Raw genomic sequence first — 24292 nt, forward strand, 5'->3', positions numbered from 1 at the left:
TACCCTTATAAGGCTTTGTAAAGAGATGATGATATGTGGCAGATTCTGAGGCACATGTGGACAGCAAGCAAGGCTTCACCGCTTCAAAAATTTTACATACCCATATAAATTGTTTTTATAATCTTTTATAATGGTGTATAAACTTTATAAATTATTTTATAAAGATTTATAAATTAGCTATAAAAGTTATAAAAATTATAAATTATTAAAACAACTATTATCCAGGTGAAGTTTCAGATACTCTATTACAACACCACGTGGGGCATTTGCTTCTTTGCTATCCCCAAGGCAAGTTTAAATAGTTTTATAAACTTTTGTAAATACTTACAAAAATATTTATGTGTGTTTATTAACTTTATAGAAGGTTGGTACAAGGTTTTACAAGCTCTTATAAAATTTATAAATGATTTATAAATGATTTTATAAACTCTTAATAGTTTGTGGCTTGTCCTCTTGTCTACAATAAATGTATAAGCAGGCTGCCAAAGTGCATCCTGTTTCTTTCTCTGGTTGACTTTTGATCCTCTAGCCTCTTAAATATTTCATTAGCCCAATCCTACATATCATCATTAACGACAACAACAAAAACTCCATTAGCTTTCTAACAACATATCTCCATGCTATGAATTTACCAAACCAGTTTAACAGAAAGAGACAAAGAACGTTACCTTGATAGTTCCAACAAGCCCTAGCCTGTGAAAACAAAAATCAATCAACGAGTAATTAATCTCACAATGAACACACACTTCAAGACATGAATCTAGCAAACATAAACAAACACTTTCACATGCACAAACAGAAACAAAAACTACACGTATTATTCACAAAAGGCAAAACTTTCAATGCACATTAGAAAAAGGAACCTCCTCTAGTTATGATAATTGACCACATGATCTGTCAAACAGAGTAATCTCAAAATGAACACATACAGCAAGACATGAATGGCAACATAAAAGGACAAAACTTTTACTGCTTAAAAGGTAACAAGTTATATTAATTTAGCTAAAGCAATCTCTTTCTCCATCATTTCGTCAGTAGCATCACTCGCTTCTTTTGAGAGTAGTCTCGTGAACTACACAACAAATAAAATTTGGAAGCTAATGAACCATCACTTAATCAAAATATATCGGATGTATATAGTCAAGTGGTATCGTAATAAAATTCTAAAATTACTTGAAATCCAGATTTACAAAGGAGTTATAAAACTCTTTCTCTTACAACTTGTGATTTTTGATGAGGATTCGGCAATTTGAGATTTTGAGTCTCGATCTCATTTGCTTTGTGAGAGAGAATACACTCGATCTCTTCCCCTTCGCACGATCTCGTCGTCTCCCGTCGTCGTCGCTCGATCGCGTCGCCGTCGCTCGATCTCCTCGCAGTAGCTTGATCTCGTCACAATCGCTTGATCTCGTCGCATTCGTCGCCGTCGCTCGTAGCCGTGAGAGAGAAGACACTTTGTTCTCGTCGGAGAATTTTTTTACAGAGTAAAGAAGAAGACGATGGTTGAGAAAAATAAACAAGGGTTAGTTTAGTAATTCACCCATTAATGCTTGATGTATTTATGAAAATGTCCTTCTATTGATGGTATTGTTGAATTGTGGTATTACACAAAATGTAGTTATGAAATTTCCCCAATTATTTCAAAATTAGAAAAAGGAAACTTAAGTTAAACTAAAAATAATAATATTGACTATTTATTAAATATCTTATTTCTGTTATTTAAACTATTTTCTAATATTTTCCCAAAATAGATTGATTTAAAATAAAATGCCTATTACTTTAAAAATATATTATTTGTTCAAGATTATCTTCTTTTAGTGGAAGCTTTTTTCTTTACTTTGAAATAAAATATTATTTTGTAAACTTTTCTTTTAATGAATCAAATTATATTTAAAATATATTTTTCATTTTAAAATATTATAAATTTTCTTTATTATATAAAGAAAAGGAAACAACAATAAAAAGGAAAAAGATAAATATTTTTAATAAGGTAATTAGATATATTTGATTCATTAAAGATATCATTGTAATTAACCATCGTAAGAACTAACGTGAGCGCGACACATAGGAAACTGACTTCGCAAATAATATTATAGAGATATATCTATATTATTAAAATAGAAGTATCCATATAAAATATCTCTTAGTTTTCAGTGTTATTTACAATGATATGGTAGTGAGAATTAAATTTAACTTCCTATTTTAATGCTTAACTTTTTCAGTTGAGTTAATGTGTCATAATATAAATTTTAATTTTTCTTCTCTATTAAATCAATTTCGAAATTTTTTGTAGTTTTATTAATGCCGTCTTTTCACTTTAATAAATACATTTCCTAATTCTAAATTTACCACATTTAATGATAATAAAAATCACATATGGTATGGTAGGAAAATCATTATGCCATCATTATCTTTTAATATTCGAACCAAACCAATTTTTATGTTAAGTTTAAGTTTTTGGCATACATTATTCAAATTTTATTTGTTATATATATTTTTACTTTATATTTTAAGAATTTTAAATTTTTAAACAATTTAAATGAGTTATCCAAACCAGAATATGAACCGAAATTATAAATACCCGAATGAGGTTAAAACCTTTCACCCCAAAAACCTAAAATCCAAAGAGACCAGAATCAAACCCGAATGGATATCCGAACGCCCATCCCTACTACAAAATATAGAAACTGAATCACCTTATTTATTTTTGAAAAATTATTTTCTATTGACTTTCTCATCAGTCTACAGTAATTATGAAAACTTATTGTCAAAATCCAATCTGAAAATTATTGAAGACGTAAGCCCATTTATAATAAATTAGCAGTGAGATCAAATATATATTATATTACATTCATTTTCTTACAAATTTTAATCTTAAATTTTATATGTCAAAATTTGTTAAAAGTCTAACAATTATTTTTTTCTTACAAATTTTATAACTAATGTATCATTTTTAATAGTATACTAACCATATTGTCTATTTTCATATGTATCATTCAAAAACTTTGTTTGTTATATATCTTACACATACATCTAATCATATAAATGTTAGATTTTTTTAGGTAATCTCCAGTGTCGGTGATACATTTTACATTAAACGCAAAATATAAAATTACTTAAATTAATATGATTACATTTACAAATATAACATTTAGTGCATACATAAATTAAAATTTAAAATTAAATACCGAGTGAGATTATTTTTTAACAAATTTATATTAATAGAAATTCCAAATATTTGGAATTCAAAAACATTATGACCCACACCTATACTATTTTAATTAGGATAATTGAATTATATAAGAATATTTTATTAAAATTTTAATTTTTTATTACTGCAAAATATTAATTTTCGATCTAAATTTATAATCAAATATTACAAATACATCATTTAATACAACACAAAAAATTAAAAACAGAAAATAAATACTCGTGCAGTCGCATGAATCAAGATCTAGTTTTAATTATATTAGATAATTTCGTAGATTTTATTTAAGGAAAAAAATATATAATAAATTTCAATTTGATAAATGAATGGTCTATAGTGGACATACTATATTATATAACATTCTCTAGCAATTTAATTTTGAACTAACAAAATTTCCAACTGATTTTCAAACCACTATGTAAGCAAAAGTAGCATTATAATTACGTGACAACTCAGTATGACACTTTTTTAATTACTACAAACTAAAATTATAACTTTTTTATTGATTCTTCTTTAATATATAGACTAGAGCTTGATCCGTGCGTCCGCACGGGTATTTATTTTTGGTTCTTATATATTCTAATTTTTGATAATGTTGTCAACTTGATTCTTGTGTTCATGTTGTATATTAATATGTTATTTTATTTTGACATTTTTGTATCATGTTCAATGCGCCTAGCTTCCAAATTATTAAAAAGTTTGTTTTCACGTTCTACAAACTTTAATTCAATTATTTTGATATATTAAACAGCAATGTAAATATTAGAGATTTAGATATACTTTTAAGTTTTATTAGATTACATTCCAAATATTTTGATTTAAATATATATATATAAAGTTCATATCTGATTTTTTAGATTTTTTTTAATAAATACATGTCTAAAGTTTGACATACACGCCAACATGACTATTTATTTTAATTTATAAAAATCATTGTTATCTTATAAACCATTGGTAACTACTGGATTTTATTAACTGTGATCAAACGATATTAGATTATTGTTTGATTATTATCGTATTGAATGTATTTATATCACAAACAAATGATTACTAATACATTCAAATATTTATTATTGTTTTTTCTACTAATTTTATATTGTTTTCAAACTCTAATATTTAAAAGGGTAATTCTCTCAATATCATTTTTAAGGTTTTTATCACCAAAATGTCTTCAAAGAAAAAAAATGATTAAAAGACGTTTCAGAGAATATTGTTTAAAGGAGGTAAAAAACTCTTTTATCCAGTGATTTTTAATATATAAATCTAAATTAATATAGAAAATTTCTCTATTTTAAATGTTAAAATTAGTAATTATATCTATACTATAAATGGACAACTTATTTTTTGACAAAAGTATATGTTCAATATTTATTAAATATTAAAAGGAGTCATATTGATTTTATATATTAATATGTGTATGAAATGTTTTTTTATTTCGTATAAAACAGCTAGTAATACAAAATTTTATTCGAAACTTTTTCGTTTATGTCAAATTTATGTTACTCATATACAAAATTATAATATTTTTTTTAATTTAGTTATTGTGAGTAATTACACATAGGATCTACGTGATCTATATATTTGGATAATAATAATGGCAAAGTAGTTTATTTTGATGAGAATAAATTATTAATCATGTTTTAGATTAACATGGCAATATAGTTTTAATAATAGCGAAATATATGGCAAGTTAATAAATACGTTTTTGATTTATATGGAAATGTAGTTAATTAAAGCAAAATATATGTTAGAGAATCACATTTTGGATTTATATGGCAAGATAATAAATATTATTTGGGTATGTGTTATATTTAATTAGATAATCTTTAATTAAAAAGAGTGGTATGCCATTGTAATTTTTGTGCAACTTTAAGGGTAAGTACTATTTGTACTTCAGTTTTAATATATTAGATGATTTTTTAACCTACAGTTGACAATTCTACCACTATATGAGAATAAACGTTTGACTGTATCACTATAAACTGTCCTATAAAATCCATATTTGATGATACGGTCCTACACCATACTGAAGATCACTTGTAAACCTTTTTTTCATAATCAGCATATTCTGCGTTTTTCGGATTTTAAATCCAGAGACTTCCAAATGTAAAAATATTAATAAATCCTTAGTGAAACCGGAATTTTCTACATAGAAATTCTTTTATAGATCATATTTTCACCAAAAACAGACATCAGGTTTCAAGTTTGAACGTGATTTATATTCGGAAGTCAGAAACAATTTGTTAGAGGTAGAGAATGTAGTCTAACTTTCAACTTACTTTTCCTCCAAGGCTTGGAAAAAAATAAAACTAATAATTGATAATTTTTTCTCTCTTTTTTAATAATAGGAGCCTCCTTTAAATTAGGGCCAAGCGGTGTCCAGAGCCGCCAGTGTTAAAAAGGCAAACCCTTTTCTTCATCATAAACCTTTCAACTCCATTTGTCCCCTCTTCCTCCGCCGTTTCATCCCTCTCCCAAGTAAGTTTCTTCGATCTGTAAACCTAATTTCTTCCTCCTCTGCTGTAAGAATCTTTCACCTAGAGTAACCCAGGGAATTACAAATCGAAATTTTCTGTCTTAGAAACCGATTGATTATGATTGTGGAAACCCTAGTTATGTAATCTTTGCTTTTAATTTGATCTCAAAATAGGTTTGATGATGATAAAGTTTTCACCTTTGCCTTGTTCACGCAGGTTTACCTTAGCAAAGTTTCTACCTTTATCCGCTCCATGGCCACCCGTAAGCTTTCTCCAGAGCCTCTGCTTATACTTTTTTTTTTATGGTGGGAAGTGGGTTTTTGATTGGGTTTTTGATGATGGCAGGTCTTCAGTTTGAGAACAACTGTGAAGTTGGTGTCTTTTCAAAACTCACTAATGCCTATTGCTTAGTTGCTATTGGAGGCTCTGAGAACTTTTACAGGTACTTTGGTGTTTATGTTTTCTTTTCTTTTTTTTTTGAAGTTTTAGTTTTGCTTCTTCTGTAATTTGGTGTTTATGTTTTTTGATTGTTTTTGCCAGTGCATTTGAGTCGGAGTTAGCTGATGTTATCCCTATTGTTAAGACCTCTATTGGAGGAACACGAATCATTGGCCGTCTATGCGCTGGTTAGCTTTTCACTACCCTTTTTCTAATCTTTTTTGATATTGTCCACTTGCCTACTTAAAGATGTGTTTTTTTCCTTTATTGATGTGTAGGAAACAAGAATGGGCTTCTTGTGCCTCACACAACTACTGACCAAGGTAACTTCTTCTTGACATTTTACACCAGTCCCTTTCTTACTTCCGTAAGATTTGCTCTTGAAATTGCTGATAAAGCATGACATAATTGGCATATATATAGAGATAGTAACGTTTAGCTGTCTTTTTATGCAACTTGTTAACGATTCTGTGGTCTGTAGTGTACTAGCATTATTGCATCTCCTGTAATTCACTTATGGTTTATCTTCTGGCAGAGCTTCAACACTTGAGGAACAGTCTACCTGATCAAGTTGTGGTCCAGCGAATCGAGGAGCGTCTCTCTGCTCTTGGAAATTGCATTGCCTGCAATGACCATGTTGCTCTTGCTCACACCGATCTTGACAAGGTATAACATGTCCTGCTTTTTCTTTCTTATGAAACTGAAAGACTGATTGAGCTACAAAAATTTCACAGAGATTACGTAATATAAACCCATTTGGGATTCACCATAATGCCTTTTTACAAAAAAAGACCAGATCTCTTGTATATTCTGGCATGTAAATGGAGCCTCTGTACTCTTGCTGTTTGATTTGATGTCTGGTTCTTGCGTCCATTGACAGGAAACTGAGGAGATAATAGCTGATGTTCTTGGTGTTGAAGTTTTCCGTCAGACAATTGCAGGCAACATTCTTGTGGGCAGCTACTGTGCCTTGTCCAACAGAGGTGGCATTGTAAGAGAGAATACAAAACATCATCATCCCTTTTGATTGAAACTAGCATTCAAACTCTCACTAAAAAAATCGTCTTTATTCAATGAAATAGGTTCATCCTCACACTTCTGTGGAAGACTTGGACGAGCTCTCAACACTACTTCAAGTCCCGCTCGTTGCAGGAACCGTGAACCGTGGTAGTGAAGTTATAGGTGCGGGAATGACCGTCAATGATTGGACTTCTTTCTGCGGTTCAGACACAACCGCAACAGAGCTGTCTGTTATAGACAGCATCTTCAAGCTAAGGGAAGCCCAACCTAGCTCTATTGTCGACGAGATGAGGAAGTCTTTGATCGATACCTATGTTTAAGTTTTGCTTTATTTTGATGACACAACAACAACATTTCCAAGTGTCAAATGTCTTAAAAGTTTCAGATCTTTTATGGTTTTTGTAGGCTCGGAATATTTCCTTTACTGTTTCAAGAATTGTGTGTTTTATTGTCATATCAAAAGTTATGAGTTTTTTATGGTCTCATGAATCTCTTAGTTTTTATGGTCTCATATGGCACTCTTCTAGCTCTAGCAAATTGAAATTATCACCATGACCTTCTCTAGTTGATTTCTCCCTACAAGCTTTTTAACTGACATGTAAGGAGTTTACTTGGGGATGCTTACTCATGTCCCATTTTCTTAAATAAACACAAACTTGATAATGTCTTCTGGCCTTATATGAGTTCTGTGCCCCCACTTACCTCACTTCCGTGTTTATCCTAATGATATTCATCTCATGTAACATTCATTAGCGGTAGGATTTTCACAGTATTGATGCATTGTGCTAAATGTCATATAATGCATTCTATTTCATATCTAATGTTAAAAAAAGATCAGCTACCTTTCCATTGGATCTGGTGCGAAGAAGGATGCGGCTAGAAGGAGTGGGCGGACGGGCGGGAGTAGTACAGAGTGGATTTACTTCATGACATACAAGACACTCAAGCTTGACTTCATGGGTCTTTCCTCACATCTTTAACCGTGTTATGCTTTAGATTCTTAGGTCTTTTTTTGGTGGAAAGCAAAAAAAAAAAGCAGGGATGGATAATATACGCGGAAATGTAGAATTATATATGTATCTTTTGGTTAAATCCAGTGATTTAGATTATACGAAATTAGCATTGTACAGGTCCTAGTTAGTAGCCTATATCATAACAAAACATAGCATCCGATGCTTACGTAACGTGGAAGTAAATGATCAGATATTTTATCAGTGAACACTATAGCTACTCAAATGTAATGTCAACCAGTAACAAGTGATTCTTGTTGCTATGTTGGTCCAAGTTTAGAACTATAGGAGGAGAGAATATATGTTTAGCTGATATATCTTCTCTATATTACCTTACCTGAAAAAGAAAAAAAAATACCTTATATGTGGCTATGCTTCACTCTCCAGCATTATCTATGTGTTCTTTTCCAAGAACTAGTGTGTAATGTCCTGACCGTCTTTTTTTTTTTGATCAACTGTCCTGACCGTCTATAACCAATGGACCTTACATTTGTTCTTCAACTTGTGGGTTTCATTCCGTACGATCACGGGTGCGTTAATTTTGTGGAGGCTTATAAGTTTTATTTACTGACATGCAATTACTACATGATTTTTCTCTATGCTTTGCCTCATTTACATGATAACGTGAATCACTTCACGATAGGTCACTATTCTTTCACAATTTCAACTCAAGCACATTTAATTTTGGAGTTTTAAACGGACATGTGTCCAAAAAGGTAAGCATTTTGATAGCTAAATTAATTCTTTTAAAACTTTCCATATACCACAAACCATGATATTACTATTTACCCCCTCTTAAAGAACGCAATATCTTTATTGCACTTTCTGATAGATCTTTTCATTACTGTAAATCAAGTACGCTTAACTTTGAAGTTTTAAACGAGTGTGTACCTAAAAATATAAACACATTTTAGTGATATAAATAACCAAAGTTTTCTATATATTATCATCCGGATGTTACAGAGTCTTATCTTATTATACGAGTATTTTCTTCAACATCTACATCTAGTTGGCAGTTTTCTATATAAATTTTGATAACTCACACCATATCAACTGTTTTTTATTTCTTCTTCTACCAAGTCGCTTCCTAAATCTACAGCTTGTAGTGTTTAAAAAATCAATTTGGTAATTTGGAAATGAAAACGTCAAATGTGGTACTTTTGAGTAATTTCTCTTATATATGGTATCCTTTGTTATTTATTTCTTCTTCTACCAAGTCGCTTCCTAAATCTACAGCTTGTAGTGTTTAAAAAATCAATTTGGTAATTTGGAAATGAAAACGTCAAATGTTGTACTTTTGAGTAATCATTACAAGAAAACAGCGTAATTCTGACGGATGTTTTGACGGAAAATGAGTTCCTCGGAATATTCCGAAAAAATTCCGAGAAAATTCTGAGAAAACATAAATTTTGTGTTTTCTCGGAATTTCCTCGGAATATTCCGAGGAAATTCCGAGGAACTCACTATCAGTCGGTGTTTTCTGATTAAATGCCGAGGAAAACATATTCCTCGGAATAGGATTTAAAGATTTGATTATAGGGTTTGTGTTGTTCGGAAAAGTCTCGGAAAATTCCGAGGAAATTGTGAAGAAAAACAAGTTTTGATTATAGGTTTTGTGTTTCTCGGAATTTCCTCGGAATTTCCTCGAAATATTCAGAGGAAATTCCGATGAAGTAGGGTTTTTTTAACCGAAAACAACGTTTTGCGTTTTAAATAACATTTATATAAGCCTTATTAAGTGTCTTAAACTGATTATGAAGTCAAAATTGGTGTGTTACCCTATAATAAACATTTTTCCGATTGTATGAACGAAATTTCCACAACATAAGAGAAACACTTACATTTTAATGAACGGTAAAGAGAATACTTACAATTCATTTTGGAATTTTGTTATTTCATAGTTTACGATCATCTATACAAAGAATCCTCAATGGTATGCATTACATTTGTATAAGAAATGATATAGGGCAAAAAATTAATGTTTTGAAACCCCTAACATGTTTTCCTCGGAATATTCCGAGGAAATTCCGAGGAAGTAGGGTTTTTTTAACCGAAAACAACGTTTTGCGGTTTGAATAACATTTATATAAGCCTTATTAAGTGTCTTAAACCGATTATGAAGTCAAAAATTGATGTGTTACCTATAATAAACACTTTTCCGATTGTATGAACGAAATCCCCACAACATAAGAGAAACACTTATACACTTTAATGAACGGTAAAGAAAATACTTACAATTCATTTTGGAATTTTATTGTTTTCATGGTTTACGATCATCTATACAAAGAATCATCAATGGTATGCATTACATTTGTATAAGAAATGATATAGAGCAAAAAAAATTGATATTTTGAAACCCCAAACATGTTTTCCTCGGAATTTTCTCGGAAAATTCTGAGGAAAAACAAAATTTGAAACCTCAAACATGTTTTCCTCAGAATTTCCTCGGAATATTCCGAGGAAATTTCGAGGACAGATGTTCCTCGGAATATTTTCATTTACCCGGGCAAGTGAAGCCGCCAAATATTTCACGAAAATTAAAATAATTATTTCCGAGGAAATTCTGACGGATATTTTCCGTCGGACGTTTCGGTTTTATAAACCTAAGACAGTTCTTCTTCCCCATTTCTCTCTTCTTTCCCTTGCGAATTCCGCCGATCTCCCTCTCCTCTCGCGGCGATTTCCGGCGAATCCTCTCTATTCCTCCTCAATTTCATTCACAAATCATGTAAGGACTCTATCCCACTCTCTTAGGTTCTATTTGTTAGGTTTTTAAGTAGGTTTGATGATTTTAGAAGTTTTTGATAGATTTTTGTTAGGGTGATTGGTAGGATTGTGTAATGGGAGTTTGATTGTGGCTTTTTTGCTAGGATTGTGATTATTTGTTGTATTGAGTTGGTTTAGAATTTTTTTTAAGTTTTTATTAATTTTGTGTTTTCATAAATTGAATTAATAATTATGAAAACGTTTTTTTGTATATAAAATATATTTTTTGAATTATAAAATCATTTCTATATTTATTAAACATTTTAATATTTATGAAACCTTTTTGTGATTAAAAACTATTTTGTAGTTATTAATTTTGTAATTAATAAACTATATTCTATTTATTAAAGTTTTTTATACTTTTTAAAACCTTTTTGTGATTAAAAACTATTTTGTAATTATTAAATTTGTAATTATTAAACTATATTCTATTTATTAAAAGGTTTTTAATATTTATAAAACTTTTTTTGTGACTAGAAACTATTTTTTTGTAATTATTAAACTATATTCTATTTATTAATTTTTTTTAATATTTATAAAACCTTTTTGTGATTAAAATTATTTTTGTAATTATTAAATTTGTAATTATAAACTATAATCTATTTATTAATTTTTTTATATATTTATAAAACCTTTTTGTGATTAAAAACTTTTTTTGTAATTATTAAACCATATTCTATTTATTAAAAGGTTTTTTTATATTTATAAAAACCTTTTGTGATTAAAAACTATTTTTTGTAATTATTAAACTATAATCTATTTATTAAAAGTTTTTATATATTTATAAAACCTTTTTGTGATTAAAAACTATTTTTGGATTTTTAAAATTTATCTTTATTAAAACTAATTTTAAATATTTTTCAATTTATATTTGTTAAAACTATTTTTAAATTTTTTTTTTTTAAATGTCGTCGGAAAACTCCGAGGAAATACCGACAAACCAGTCTTAAGAAATTGTTCTTCGAAATTTTCTCGGAAACTCAAATCCTCGGTATTCCCTCAAAATTTTCCGACGAGTAGTGTTCCTCAGAATTTTCTGACGATGTAGTGTTCCTCGGAATTTTCTCGGAAATCCATGTCCCTCAGTATTTCGTCGGAAATTTCCAAAGAAATTCCGAAGAAAAATGAATTTCCAAAGAATTTTTTCCGAAGACTCTAATCTTCGGTATTTCGTCGGAATAACGTTATTCCGAGGAAATACCGATGATTACGGCCGTCAGTGTACCGCTGTTTTCTTGTAGTGAATTTCTCACATATATGGTATCCTTTTGTTTTCGTGTTGTGTTGATTCCACAATACGCAAGTTGCGAAGACAACAAAGAGAGTCAGCCCTCTGTTATTGATGAATCTTACATCACTATAGCGAATCTAACTTGACCTTATCGATCTTCTGGTCCTTTATATACTTATATTCTCCAACACAAAAAAAATTATTTGTCTTCTTTTGAGTTTCATCATATTACATCAATTACCAGTAGATTGGTATAAAATGTTGATCCGCTAGTTCTTTTTAAACCTTCATCTAAACGTTTTGTTTGTTTTATTTGTCTTTTATTGAATTTTTTTGATAAGATCTCGCGACCGAAAACAATCGACTAATTCTATAAGACCCGCAGTATGTATTCTTACCATTTAAGACAGCCGAGTGGCCAGTGAAAATCGAACTGCGGATTTGCTGTATTTGAGTTATCTCTCAAGCGCCACTAACCCAAGCTCACTGGTTAATAAAATAAGATTTTTGTTTTATTTGTTCTTTTATTGGACTTTTTTTTTTGGCTTCTATTGGACTTTTTTTTAATGTCAAAACATCCTTTGTCGCTTTTTTTATGTGTTTGTTGTAAACTAAAAATGTTTTTTTTTGTGTGTGTTCTAACGTTAAAACAGTAAATTCCTTTGGAAAGGGACTACAATGTTCTAGAACGAAAAGTTATTTTGCAAATACTTTGGAAAGCATTTCGCATATCATGTGCCTCGAAAATATTCAACTTTAGTGTGGGCACGACATCATGTCATTCACGGAAACAATTTCGAGGATTCTACTTCAGTTGATGCGATCACCACTTCTAGTAGCGTACGTACCGCGTAACCGTTTGAAGAGTATTCTCCATATAAGAAAAGAATAAATACAAGGCTACTCCAGCTTTACAAAAACACCTTAAAAACTGGAAAAATATATATGCTGAAAGTAATTGAGCCAATTTCAATCAAACGATATGTTTTTGATCGAATCTCTCTAACTCTATGTAATAACCAAACTTATAAATATTTTCCTGTTAGTTTTTAATATTTTTCCTCATCCTTTTTTTGTCAATATTTTTACTCATTCTTCTTATATATATTTTTAAGAACATATTTATTCATTATCACATGACATATATAACACCAATAAATAACGAGAAAATGTCAGATTTTTTTAAAAATTGTCAGATTTAAAATAGGCGACAAATGATCTAAAAGCCAGATCACATGTAGACATGTAGTCAAGGTTTTCAACTATATATGCATAGACGACAGTTAAAAGAGTATCATAAAACAACTGCAAATCTTCACGTGTTCTCTTTTGCTCATCACATGTTATCTTCTTTCTTCGCCTCTCTCTGCAAATCTAATCCTTTCTCTTTTTGGCATCCCTAGGCCCTTTCTGTGATTCATCTTCCAATAATAAAACCCTTTAAAACTTACATACATACATATCCACCTACTCAACTTTGGCATGGACAAGAAAAAGGTTGTTGCAGCTTCATCGTCATCTTCTTCGTCTTTCGATCATATATTTGGTCCAAGAGTCTCTTCTTCATCTTCTTCAGCAACCACTGGATTGTTCACAACCATCTTCCCACGACCCTCTGCGGTACCTAATTTCTATATTTTACATCTGATTGCATACATGAATCTTTCTAATACATATGCATGTTACATTTGTTTACGGGCTCTATATTCATAAACAAACTTATGCTGATCTAACTCTCCAATCCTTTCTTCTTGTGACTAAATAAAAGGGGATGTTGGGGAGGCAAATGGACTTTCCAAGTCAAGGTGGACATGCGAAGTATCAATCTGCACGTAATTAATTTTTCATGGGCTCTCTTTTTTTTGTTAAAAATGTTCCTTTTAGCTTCAGAAACTTTGAAAACCAGGTCGTGGTTTCTATTTCAAGTGGGTAACTATAAACGTTCAAACTGTTAGAAAATCTATTTTCCACGTAGTTGAAAGATTAGTTTATATTTTGTGGCCTTGAATCCTATGGGGTTTAAACAATTATAGATCATGAGTTAGAATTTATTAATTTCTATATTTATTTATTCTTTTCTCATATCGAAAACTTATATAAGTTTGTGATAATAATACTGTATGTAGATGAACGAGGAAAAAGAAGCAACATAAAGGAGAAAAACAGTTACCATAACGAGGAAACAGAACCACCATGCAACTTGAGCTCTTCAATTTACTATGGAGGCCAAGAGAAATATTCGTCTACAACGAATACTAACAAAGATACTGTAAGTCGTAGTCGCAACTATCATACACATAACACCTACGTGAGTAACGTTAAAAAACTTAATTATATTCTTTACATGTATGTGTAGTCCCTATATGTATAATTGATTTCAAGATTATTCTGCTTTTCTTCTTTGTCTTTAACTTATGCAGTACAAGAAAGATGCACAGGAAGGCGATTCCAAAAGCGCATCAAGAGGTAACTGGTGGGAAGGTATCGTTGTTTTTCTATCCAAAGTTAAAAGATTTATTTAATTAACAAGGTTCGGTTTTACATTATTTTTCACAATTTACTAATTCTATATATAATAAAAATTATTATATTTGGTGCATGCAGGGTCGCTTTATTACTAACATGCACTGCATGTCACGCAATACTGATTTGAGCAACCGGTAAGGTACTTATATATATTTAATGAAGTAGAAGCTCCATAAGTATTACGTACGATCTCATGCTTTTTCGTATTTTCTTCACCGGTGAAAATCTAAATATAGTGGATACACATATTAGCTTATGAAATTACCTGAAGCCACCTTTTGTTGGTGTAGCGTTTGTATTTTCTTTTAGGCCACACAAATTACGAAACATTAGTTTTGGCCTCTTTATTATTAAAAAAATAAATGTGTAAAATTTACTTTAATTTTTTAAGTTTATACAGATATCTCTGATCCATTATTGTAATGGTTTTGCAGGGAATAAGAGACATCATGGTCTAACCTTAATATGAAATCTGAATGAAACCTACATAAATGCCCTTACAAAATGAAAGAGTAGTATATTTTGCATAAACAAAGAGTGACTTGTTCTTGAGATGTTGATTTGTTTGTTTACGTAAAACGCAACGCTAAAGACAAGCTCTTTCTGATGATTTTAAAGTTTGTCTAATATTGTCTATGTGAAATGATGTTTTATGAATAATTGTAATGGTACTTTATATTTTACATCATAATGAAGCACATTTGTTACTGCCTACTGGTATTAAAAAGAATATGCTCATTAATATGCTGGGAAGGTCTTATACAACATTGGATCTGTATATTTCATATTACGCACATTCTTATCAAAGTTCGATATGTAGCACTCTATCTGCTCCGTTGCTCAAGGAGTAACCCTTCAGAGCCGTCATCTAGGTTATAGCGAGTTCGGCTAATGAAAGAACGTTTTCGCTGAATGTAATAAAAGTATATATCGTTCATCAGGAGGAGAGGGGACGGTTTAGAAAGTCAGGCCATCAAATAAAACTATAAAAGCTGCATACAGATTAAAAAAACTGTCACGAAGTGCTTTTATATAGAGACACCAGAATAACAAAAGATCAAATATGATTTGAGATTATAAAACTAATGGATGCAAACCTTGTTACTGTTGATTGGACACACAAGCTTTCAAGATTTGGTTAATCAAAAAACATAGTACCGATTTGTAAAGAAAACGTTATAGTTTCTTGGGTTGGAATAAAATTTTACATACTAAACCAATGTTACTAAACCAGGTGTTAGTGGTCGGGTGGTAGCATGGCGTTCCAGTGTTGCTAAACAATCTGAGTTTGAATCCGAATTTAACATTTCTTCGCCGGGGAGCGATTTACCGTTTTTCTTTACATTTTTACCAAAAAAAAAAAATTACATACTATTCAAACAAGCTTTCAAGATTTGGTTAGTGAAACTCGCTAGTGTGGTCTAACTTCTTTCTAGATTACTCTGTAAGTCCATTGGATGGCGCACGATGTAAGCCACCATTTATCTTCACGGAAGAGTTAGACCTTGCAGGTTCAACCACCTTTTTTGGTGTGGAATTGTTATTTTTTTCTGAATATTACTTTTATTTATTTTGTCCCTTCAAAATTGAGACCATTTAAAAGTTGCCTACATCAGAGGTAGAAAACAAAAACAACAGAAGACATAATTTGAATTGAAACTGAAGTGAAACAAAGGCTGAATCTTTTAGGTGCTGAAATACTTGAACCAGGTGTAGAGGAAAGACTCTCCAACAGGCGGTGTGTGATCATGGTGATTGAGAGTTGAGCCAATATTTGATCTTGATTTCATATCCAGGGCTGCCATTTTTGCCTTAATGAGTAGGCGAATCTGCTTGACCAAAGTGTTCGGTTGTAGCTCCTCAGATGAATGTAATTGATGTCTTGCATATTTCCACTGTTTTATCTTCATATTTTCATGCATTTTGATCATCAAAGACATCATCTAGGCATATCTAGGATGCATTTCATTGCACATGTCCTTATCAGGTGTTGGAGATGCAACATGGTGATCATGGTAGGTTTGAGAGGTGTTTTAGAAGCAACAGTGATGTTCCAACTCGTGTGCTTATTTCACCAAGTGTTGCAGCGGCCTTTTGCGTCCACAGCGGCCTTTCGTCACGGTGTCATTATGCCGCTGCGAAACCAAGTGTTGGATAATAAAATTGCGTACGCTCAATCGGTTTCCCGCAGCGGTTCCTGAAGCCGCCACGTTACAATCATGGAGAAAATGAGGCTAAGTGTCCCAGCGGCTTTTGGGCGCAGCGGCCTTGAGGCCATGAGTCAGGATACCGCTCCACGTCGAGAGCCAGCGGCCTTGTTACCCACAGCGGCATAGTGGCCTGTCATAAAGCCGCTGTGGACGGCGTTTTACGTTAAATTACTATTTTGCCCTCTACGATTTACACACTCTAAACCTATGTTTAAGTTATCACTTTGTAGCCACCAGGCAGATTATCTTTGGTTACTTGGTAAACATCATTCTATTGAAAGTTCTTGATCTCTTTTGATCATTGATTCGATTGTTCTTGTTGTTTATCTTATTGATTTCTTATTCTGTTAATGATCAATCTGAAACCTCAAATAGGTTTAAGAGTGATCATGAACCTTAGTGAGTAATCCACCATTGAATTCATGGGTTAGGAAGATTTAGGGTGATTAAGTTAGTTCTAGGATGTTTTAGTATTAATCAAACCTTATTCTTTGCCTAGGAGAGTATTCGTAATGCATCTATTGAGTTGGCCTCTCAAAAGTTGATCTTTAGACATCTCCCACCCACAAGGTGTTCGATGATATGTCTGAGTCAACTCTCCTAAGCTCTTAACACACCTTACCAAAGACATTTGTTGTTAAGGGTGTTAAGATAGCCAATAGACTTGTTTGTTAATGATTGCTTTTATATTATTCAGCCAAAGACATTTGATGTCTGAAATATGTTAGCAAATGAGCATTCATCTAGACATAGAGTTTGTTTAAGATTGTGTCTAAGCTTAAGGTTGATTAGTTTGATTGATTGTTGCCATCCTTAGTTCGAAATTTGATCACCCAAAGTCTAAATTCCTATGCCCATGAGTTCTCCTTTCTCATAAAAGAAAGTTCATTGATTTACTGTTTTTATTGTTTAAGTTATTGCTTATTAGGTTCTAGAAATCATCAAATCTTCGATTGCACTTAGATTAAGGAAGTACTTGCATTCTTGGTGCTTTGAATCCCTTGGAATTGGTTCGACATTTCACTCATATTACAACATTTGTTTTAGGAACTTTGAAATTCCTAGCATCAGTAATCTAGCGTTTCTTTCTTTCCAAAGAAAATATATATATATACAGATGCTTGAAAAATGAGGTGACATATAGACTTGATTTTAGGGGAAATGGACACTGCTCGAACCCAAGTGGTAACTTCAATTAAAGCTGATGGAAGATTTAGCGTCGGATGATTGAAAAAAGCAAGCCACACCGTAGTTGAGCAAGCACAATCGAAGAACAAGTGAGGTGAAGTTTTAGGAGCTGTGTTACATAAGAGGCACTCCGGGTTAACATTTAGGCCCCATCATCTCAACTGGTCCTTTGTTTAAAGGCGATCTCTCATTAGGACCCACGTAATCAAGGCATGCTTGGGGATTCTTTCCTTAACTTGCATGAACTTTAAGCGTTATGCATTTTTCTTTTCGAACTTTATAGTAATACATATTATATACTCAACTAAGGAAAAATTCAAAAATACTACATGAATTCTAAGAATTGTGCTTATATATTAACCTTTAAATGTGTTATTTAAGCATTAATTTATCAAATAACGTTACTTTTAATAAATTTTGTAAATTTAAAATGTAAGAATATTACATGATCAAATAAATGTTAGGATGAATAGTATTTTAAAGTTAAAAATACTATATTTGTACTTTTGACGGTCAATATATATATATATATATATATATATATATATATATATATATATATATATATAATAACAAACCAGTTTTGGTCCTCTTATGACATCATTTTTTTTTACAACAATGAATCTAAACTATTATATATGCTCATCATGTCCAGAGAACCAGACCGGAGGCATAGAATCGACATAGAACATAGCAGAATCGACATAGACATATTTTTTTTAATAGAAATTTTTTTTGATAGAATTGTTTTTTATTTTATGATCTAATGTATATAAACAACTCTTGCTATGTATGATGATGTCATCAAAGTTTTTGGCAACTCTTATTTCTACAATCATCTATTTTAAACAACACATCTTTTAAATAGACACAATCATACATTTTCATCATTAAAATCTTTTTGTTTTGAACATTTATTTAAAATGACACATCTCTTGAATAATAAAAGACACACCTTTTCATAATTTGTGTATTTTGTTAGAAAATAATTTGAAGAGTTAGAATCTGACAGTTATAATTTTTTTTAACATCTAATGGTCCTAAACATTTCCTTAATAAAAACCAAATAATACTTGTTTTAAGAATTATATATTTTCTCTTTATAAAAAATTGTGTTTTTCATAAAAGTTACTTAAATCTATTATTTAATTTTAGTGATAAATCATTATAAATTTTGGTGTTAGTTGTTGCATTCCTTAGCCAACCATTGCAATAATTAACTACCAAACATTGTAACCTTTAACACTTAGTTAAAAATTTGCATCTCTTAAATATTTTTAACATGAAAAATTGTTAGTTATAACTGAATTTAATGAAGAGGTGCATATGTTAAGGATTGTGTCTTTTAGTTAACTAGTATATATAAACACGATTCTGAGAACTATATAGTATTTTTTAATTTTTCATTTTGAAAATTTATAGAATTTATTAAAAGTAACGTCGTTTAGTTTTGATCCAAAAGGTAAAACAATACAAAAGTCTTAATTTTTACAATATATTTCAGTTTCTAATAATACTATTAAAGTAAATATTTAAATCAATAATAATTAGTTTAAATTTTTAAAATAATGATTTTTAAAGTTAATTTAAAAATAAATGATTATATATTTATTTGATAGCCGCTAATATGCTCTTATTTGTCCACCAGTATGAGAGTTCAAACCTTCCAAAAAATAATCATTAATTTTTATAAAAATTATCTAAAATGATGTCATTTGATAAATTAAAGGATGTCTAATACACATTAAATAACCATATACACAAAGCATGCTCAATGGCTAAACGTATTTGTTTCCGCAATAAAAGTCGAACCGGTTGATCAATGGGCAACCAAGCCAAAGTCATACCGAACCGATACTGCAGCAAACCAATCCAAACAAGTTAAATAGAGTTTGGATTTCAGTTTTCTATGAAATCAATAGATAAATACTGTAAACCAGATTTTCCTCCTCTAATTCCTACTAATGTTTTGTACGTTACAGACAACGAAGCAGCGGCTGGATTTTAGTGGAGATCCCACATTAAACATATAGTGACTGTGACCAGACCACTAACACCTGTGATTTCTCGTTTTCTCATTTGAGCTTTTACATCTTGTGGTCAAACCAGTTGGGTTATCTAATGCCGACCAGGAATTACGGACTAATAACAAAGTAAAATGAAATAAACATAAGGGTACAAAAGAAAATATTATAATATTTTTATAGCTGTCACATTAAAACCCTTCTGTAACCTTTATAAACAGAGAACCCTCTGTTGCCTCCTTCCAACAATTTTTAATTACACAAAAACAGAGAGAGACCCGCTGTCGTTATGCTCGCGCCGCCACTAGCCGCCGCGTCCTCTGACATCCATCCGCCGTGTCTTTCCGCTTTCGGACAACCAATGGAGAAAGCCCTCGTCTTCCCTAACGAGTTCCCTTACGAGTTCGCTTTCACCTCTCCAGAGGACTTAACGGAGACGGAAAATGAGACCAACGAAGAAGAAGACGAAAATGACTTCCTTGCCGGGTTGACTCGCAGACTCGCTCTCTTCACTCAGCGCCTCCCTTCTCCTCCTCCCGTCGACAATGCTGAGGTTTGTTCAAAGCTTTACTCTTTTTCAAATGTTACTTTAACACTCATAGTCTCGCTCTCGATTCAGGTGAACTCGACTGAGTCAACTCGGAGTGGACTCGGAAGCTGTACAGCCTCTGGAAACAAAAGTCCCGACGGTCCTTTTTCACAAACCCTTTCACCGCCGGAAACTCCGGTCTGTGAAAAAGACTCTGTGAAAGTTGGAGACGTCGCAAAGATCAAAGTTGCAAATTTTGATGCAAAACCTAAGAGCCGCCCAAACCCTAAACCTAACTCATTCGTCCCGTTTCCTCAAAACGCGGCGTTTTATAACTACAATTACTACTACTACTACTACTATTACTACTGGCTAAGGCAGACGCAACCCGCTCTGTTCGCGTATCCTCCTTATCCCGTTAGCGGCGTTTTCGCCGCTCCAACCGCTGTGAAACAGCCGTGTGCTGGTACCGGTGTTTTCACCGGTCCAACCGCCGTCAAACAGCCGTCTGTTGGTACCGGCGTTTTCCTTCCCCGGAATAGCACAAACCCTTCTGGTTCCAGGAAGAAAGCAGGTAACTTTAACCGATATTACGTGGGTTTAAGTCTTAAAATTTGATAAGTTTTGTTAGATTTTTCGACTTCTAGAAGCTAAATTGGAACAACAACAAAAAACTGGATTTTAGGTAAATGTGTTAAGTCTCCGACAAAGGTTGTCCAGACGCAACATTCTAAAACTGAAAAGTTACCTGGTCGGAGTCAATCAAGTTCACAAGGACGTCTTTCTGCAGGAGGCAGCAAACTCGATCGTGGTACTAAGTCTGAAGTAACTGGTGGCTCTCTCAAGGAAGAAATACATCTTCCACAAGAATGGATGTATTGAATTTAAAAAATCAGGTTCTGTATGGGTTTAGATTTACTGTGAGATAGATGGTTACTGGTTATAGTAATGAATAATGGTGTGGGATGAGGTGGATTGGGGATTTATTGGTTATTGCTTAATTTATGTTTTAAATTAGGGGATAACAAAACTAGGTTTTAATAAGAACATTTTTTTGGTGGCCTTGGGAGGAATTTTCAGCTGGTCTTCCTTGGGTTAAGGTTATGTCTTTGTAGTTGTGGTTGCGGTGCAACAGCATAGAGGAAGAGTTGAGAGTACTTCAGGGTGTTGTCTGCTCCTTTTGGAATCTATGGGGTTGCAATAAAGTATCTGTAATATTTGTTTGGTTGGTTTCTTTTAATAAATGGAGCAAAGTTTGTATTGATTCATAGTGGTGAAGGAAAAAGATTGCATCTGGAAGCATTTGTGTTTGAGAAGGGTTTGCAATATAGTATTTGTTTGAAAGAAATGACAAGCTTCTTTAGTTTAAGACAAGAAAAGACAAAAGGGTAAGATGTTTGGGTTGGCCTGCATCATACTCTTGAAACATTGAGTCCATGTTTTTTCTTTTAAGCAAAGACTAGATTTTGACCTGTTTTGGAAACATGGATATTTTCTCTTGCGAATCTTATATAAATGTGTTAAATATTTATAAGTTCATGTTATATGTATTATTGAACTTTCATGTTTCATATAAATAAAATAAGTTAAATCAGCAAGCAAATGTCATTATATTCTTAACAGTGGCGACTTGAATATTTATCATATATATTTACGTTTTAAACTGAGAATTATTTATCGTAGTCTACATTACAAATTCTTTTGACATGTTAAATAACATGATTGAAAGAAATGAGAAATACAAAAGAAAATACGAAAAAAGTTGCAACACCGATTCTGGTTTATATGGTGTTCACATCATTACTATTATTAAAACTGAAAATAGAAATCAAGAAAAATTACTGATCCAATCTAGTTTTTGAAGAGTTGATATCAAATAGTTTTGAATTTTTTGATCGACTAATTTTTCGTACGTATTCCAATGAACTAAATTTGTGATATTTAGTTGATCACAATTAGATCTAACCGAGAAAATCATATGAAATATGAAGATAATGAATTTACTTGAGATTTATAGATGAGAAAACTGTTTAGTTCCTAGAAAAAACTGAAGAAAATAAGGGTTCGAATGGAAAGGCAGAACAAATGCAGTTTTCCCGCACAAGCAGTTTTTCCGCACTTAAATTACCATTCACGTTTTTTCTGTTTTAAAATGCAGTTAGCGGAAGATCTGCATGCAGTTCAATATTTTTTGTATCTTTGTAGAAAAAGCGGGAGATCTGCATGCAGATCTCAACCGCTAACATTTGATGGTATTTGCAGGAGATCTGCAAATATTCAATTTTAAAATATTTTATTTATTTTAATAAATACAATCTTTCATTATATTTTACTCACAACTTTAATAATACTAAAACTATCATTGATTATGTATTTATCTTCTATTTTCGTTATATAATTTTACATTTATTTAAATTATTATATTTACATAATGTGTGTAATATTTTCATAATTTGATTTCAAAGTTGTAGTAACATGGATTTAGTGCAAGATTTATTTTGTTTATGTACTTTTTATATTATGTATTTTGATATATTTTATTATAATTTTTATTATTTAAACTTATAATTTATTTTATTTGAACTATTTTTATCATAAAAAAATTATAATAATTGTTTGATCTGCCAGCATGATCCATTTGATCTGCATCTCTCCTGCACGATCCGCTTGATCTGCACTTGTCCAGCTTGATCTGTCTGATCTGCTTGATTTGTCCTGCTTGTACTGCTTTTACCATCCGAAACCTAAAGTGATCAAATCATAGGTGACTTCAAAGGATGAATCATTATGAATTTATGATAGTTCATCTGCACATAAACCAAAACCAAGAAAATAATATGAAATGAGAAAATAATGAATTTACTTAAGACTTATAGACGAGACAATTGTTTAGTTCCTAGAAAAAACTAAAGAAAATAAAGAATGATCAAATCATAGGTGATTTAAAATGATAAATCATTATGAATTTATGATAGTTCATCTGCACATAAACCAAAACCATAATCAGCAAACCAAAAATATATGCATATATAACACCAATTTGCATTCTAAAATATAAATAAATTTACTAAATTGAAAACATCAAAATTTAACATCATAAAAATATAAAGTATTAATATTTTGAAATAAAATAAATTTACTAAATCGAAAGCATATAAAATTCATAAAAATTCAGTGACTTCGTTTCTCTGCTATGAATGTCTTATATCTATATATATAGTAAATTGTTAAACATTTATAAATGACATAGCTTTCACGAAAAAATTAAAATAGAATATTCTTTAATATATTTTCAAAAAATATTATGCTTATAAGTTAAGATTATTTTTGGAATATCTTGTTAGTAAAAATAAAAGAAAATATCTCGTAAGTGGATTGCACCAAATTTTGATTAATTTGATTAACATATTTAACTATAAATATCAAATATTAAATGCATGAAATTAGAAGAGAATATATCTCGTCAGTTCATAACGAGAGTCTCCGTATCCACCTCCTCTTAGTTTATCAGCATGCCCTCGAATGATCATATCCCAATGTGATGGGTATCTGTTTACACCCCTGAAGCAATTCTGTATAGGCTCTTTCTCTTGATCATAGAACCTCCCATTGTATCCAGTATTGTCTCGCGGAGCCTCATGACAATGATTCACATTGTATCTATG

The 24292-nt window shown here is 31.3% G+C and overlaps 3 protein-coding genes and 1 long non-coding RNA gene across 7 annotated transcripts; 3 read left to right on the forward strand and 1 right to left on the reverse strand.

Annotated features, from left to right (window-relative positions):
- Nucleotides 1-918: 918 nt before the first annotated feature.
- Nucleotides 919-1627, reverse strand: LOC130510727 (uncharacterized). Its single transcript, XR_008944467.1, has 2 exons — nucleotides 1219-1627; nucleotides 919-1072 (listed from the first exon to the last, which is right to left on the reverse strand). It is a non-coding gene; the product is annotated as an uncharacterized LOC130510727 (long non-coding RNA).
- A 3911-nt stretch (nucleotides 1628-5538) lies between these two features.
- Nucleotides 5539-7626, forward strand: LOC108849080 (eukaryotic translation initiation factor 6-2). Its single transcript, XM_018622583.2, has 8 exons — nucleotides 5539-5686; nucleotides 5902-5947; nucleotides 6031-6127; nucleotides 6226-6311; nucleotides 6402-6446; nucleotides 6659-6789; nucleotides 7004-7114; nucleotides 7206-7626. Exons 2-8 carry the CDS (start codon nucleotides 5938-5940, stop codon nucleotides 7461-7463), a joined length of 738 nt encoding a protein of 245 aa, XP_018478085.1. The 5' UTR covers nucleotides 5539-5686; nucleotides 5902-5937; the 3' UTR covers nucleotides 7464-7626.
- A 5440-nt stretch (nucleotides 7627-13066) lies between these two features.
- On the forward strand, nucleotides 13067-15388 carry LOC108852086 (uncharacterized). 4 transcript variants are annotated; one of them, XM_018625574.2, is made up of 7 exons: nucleotides 13067-13162; nucleotides 13554-13770; nucleotides 13919-13982; nucleotides 14277-14458; nucleotides 14571-14631; nucleotides 14755-14810; nucleotides 15111-15388. In XM_018625574.2, exons 2-6 carry the CDS (start codon nucleotides 13633-13635, stop codon nucleotides 14769-14771), a joined length of 462 nt encoding a protein of 153 aa, XP_018481076.1. In that variant the 5' UTR covers nucleotides 13067-13162; nucleotides 13554-13632; the 3' UTR covers nucleotides 14772-14810; nucleotides 15111-15388. The 4 variants fall into 4 exon arrangements, with proteins under 4 accessions (XP_018481076.1, XP_018481077.1, XP_056866019.1 ...); XM_018625575.2 differs by lacking the exon at nucleotides 13067-13162 and having other exon boundaries at nucleotides 13305-13770; nucleotides 14755-14815; XM_057010039.1 differs by lacking the exon at nucleotides 13067-13162 and having other exon boundaries at nucleotides 13322-13770; nucleotides 14277-14419; nucleotides 14755-14815.
- A 4943-nt stretch (nucleotides 15389-20331) lies between these two features.
- Nucleotides 20332-21893, forward strand: LOC108851658 (uncharacterized). Its single transcript, XM_018625116.2, has 3 exons — nucleotides 20332-20651; nucleotides 20718-21201; nucleotides 21313-21893. The coding sequence occupies exons 1-3, from the start codon at nucleotides 20388-20390 to the stop codon at nucleotides 21507-21509; spliced, it is 945 nt and encodes a 314-aa protein (XP_018480618.1). The 5' UTR covers nucleotides 20332-20387; the 3' UTR covers nucleotides 21510-21893.
- Nucleotides 21894-24292: the final 2399 nt, after the last annotated feature.

The sequence above is a fragment of the Raphanus sativus genome, chromosome 4 (genome assembly GCF_000801105.2).
Source record: "Raphanus sativus cultivar WK10039 chromosome 4, ASM80110v3, whole genome shotgun sequence".
Taxonomy (NCBI): domain Eukaryota; kingdom Viridiplantae; phylum Streptophyta; class Magnoliopsida; order Brassicales; family Brassicaceae; genus Raphanus; species Raphanus sativus.

Coding starts and splice junctions, on each gene's coding strand:
- LOC108849080 (XM_018622583.2), top strand. Junction 6,312..6,401: donor CATTGGCCGTCTATGCGCTG/GTTAGCTTTTCA, acceptor ATTGATGTGTAG/GAAACAAGAATGGGCTTCTT. Junction 7,115..7,205: donor TGTCCAACAGAGGTGGCATT/GTAAGAGAGAAT, acceptor TCAATGAAATAG/GTTCATCCTCACACTTCTGT.
- LOC108852086 (XM_018625574.2), top strand. CDS start 13,633: ATGGACAAGAAAAAGGTTGTTGCAGCTTCATCGTCATCTTCTTCGTCT. Junction 13,771..13,918: donor TCTTCCCACGACCCTCTGCG/GTACCTAATTTC, acceptor ACTAAATAAAAG/GGGATGTTGGGGAGGCAAAT. Junction 14,459..14,570: donor ATCATACACATAACACCTAC/GTGAGTAACGTT, acceptor TAACTTATGCAG/TACAAGAAAGATGCACAGGA.
- LOC108851658 (XM_018625116.2), top strand. CDS start 20,388: ATGCTCGCGCCGCCACTAGCCGCCGCGTCCTCTGACATCCATCCGCCG. Junction 20,652..20,717: donor CTCCCGTCGACAATGCTGAG/GTTTGTTCAAAG, acceptor CTCTCGATTCAG/GTGAACTCGACTGAGTCAAC. Junction 21,202..21,312: donor TGGTTCCAGGAAGAAAGCAG/GTAACTTTAACC, acceptor ACTGGATTTTAG/GTAAATGTGTTAAGTCTCCG.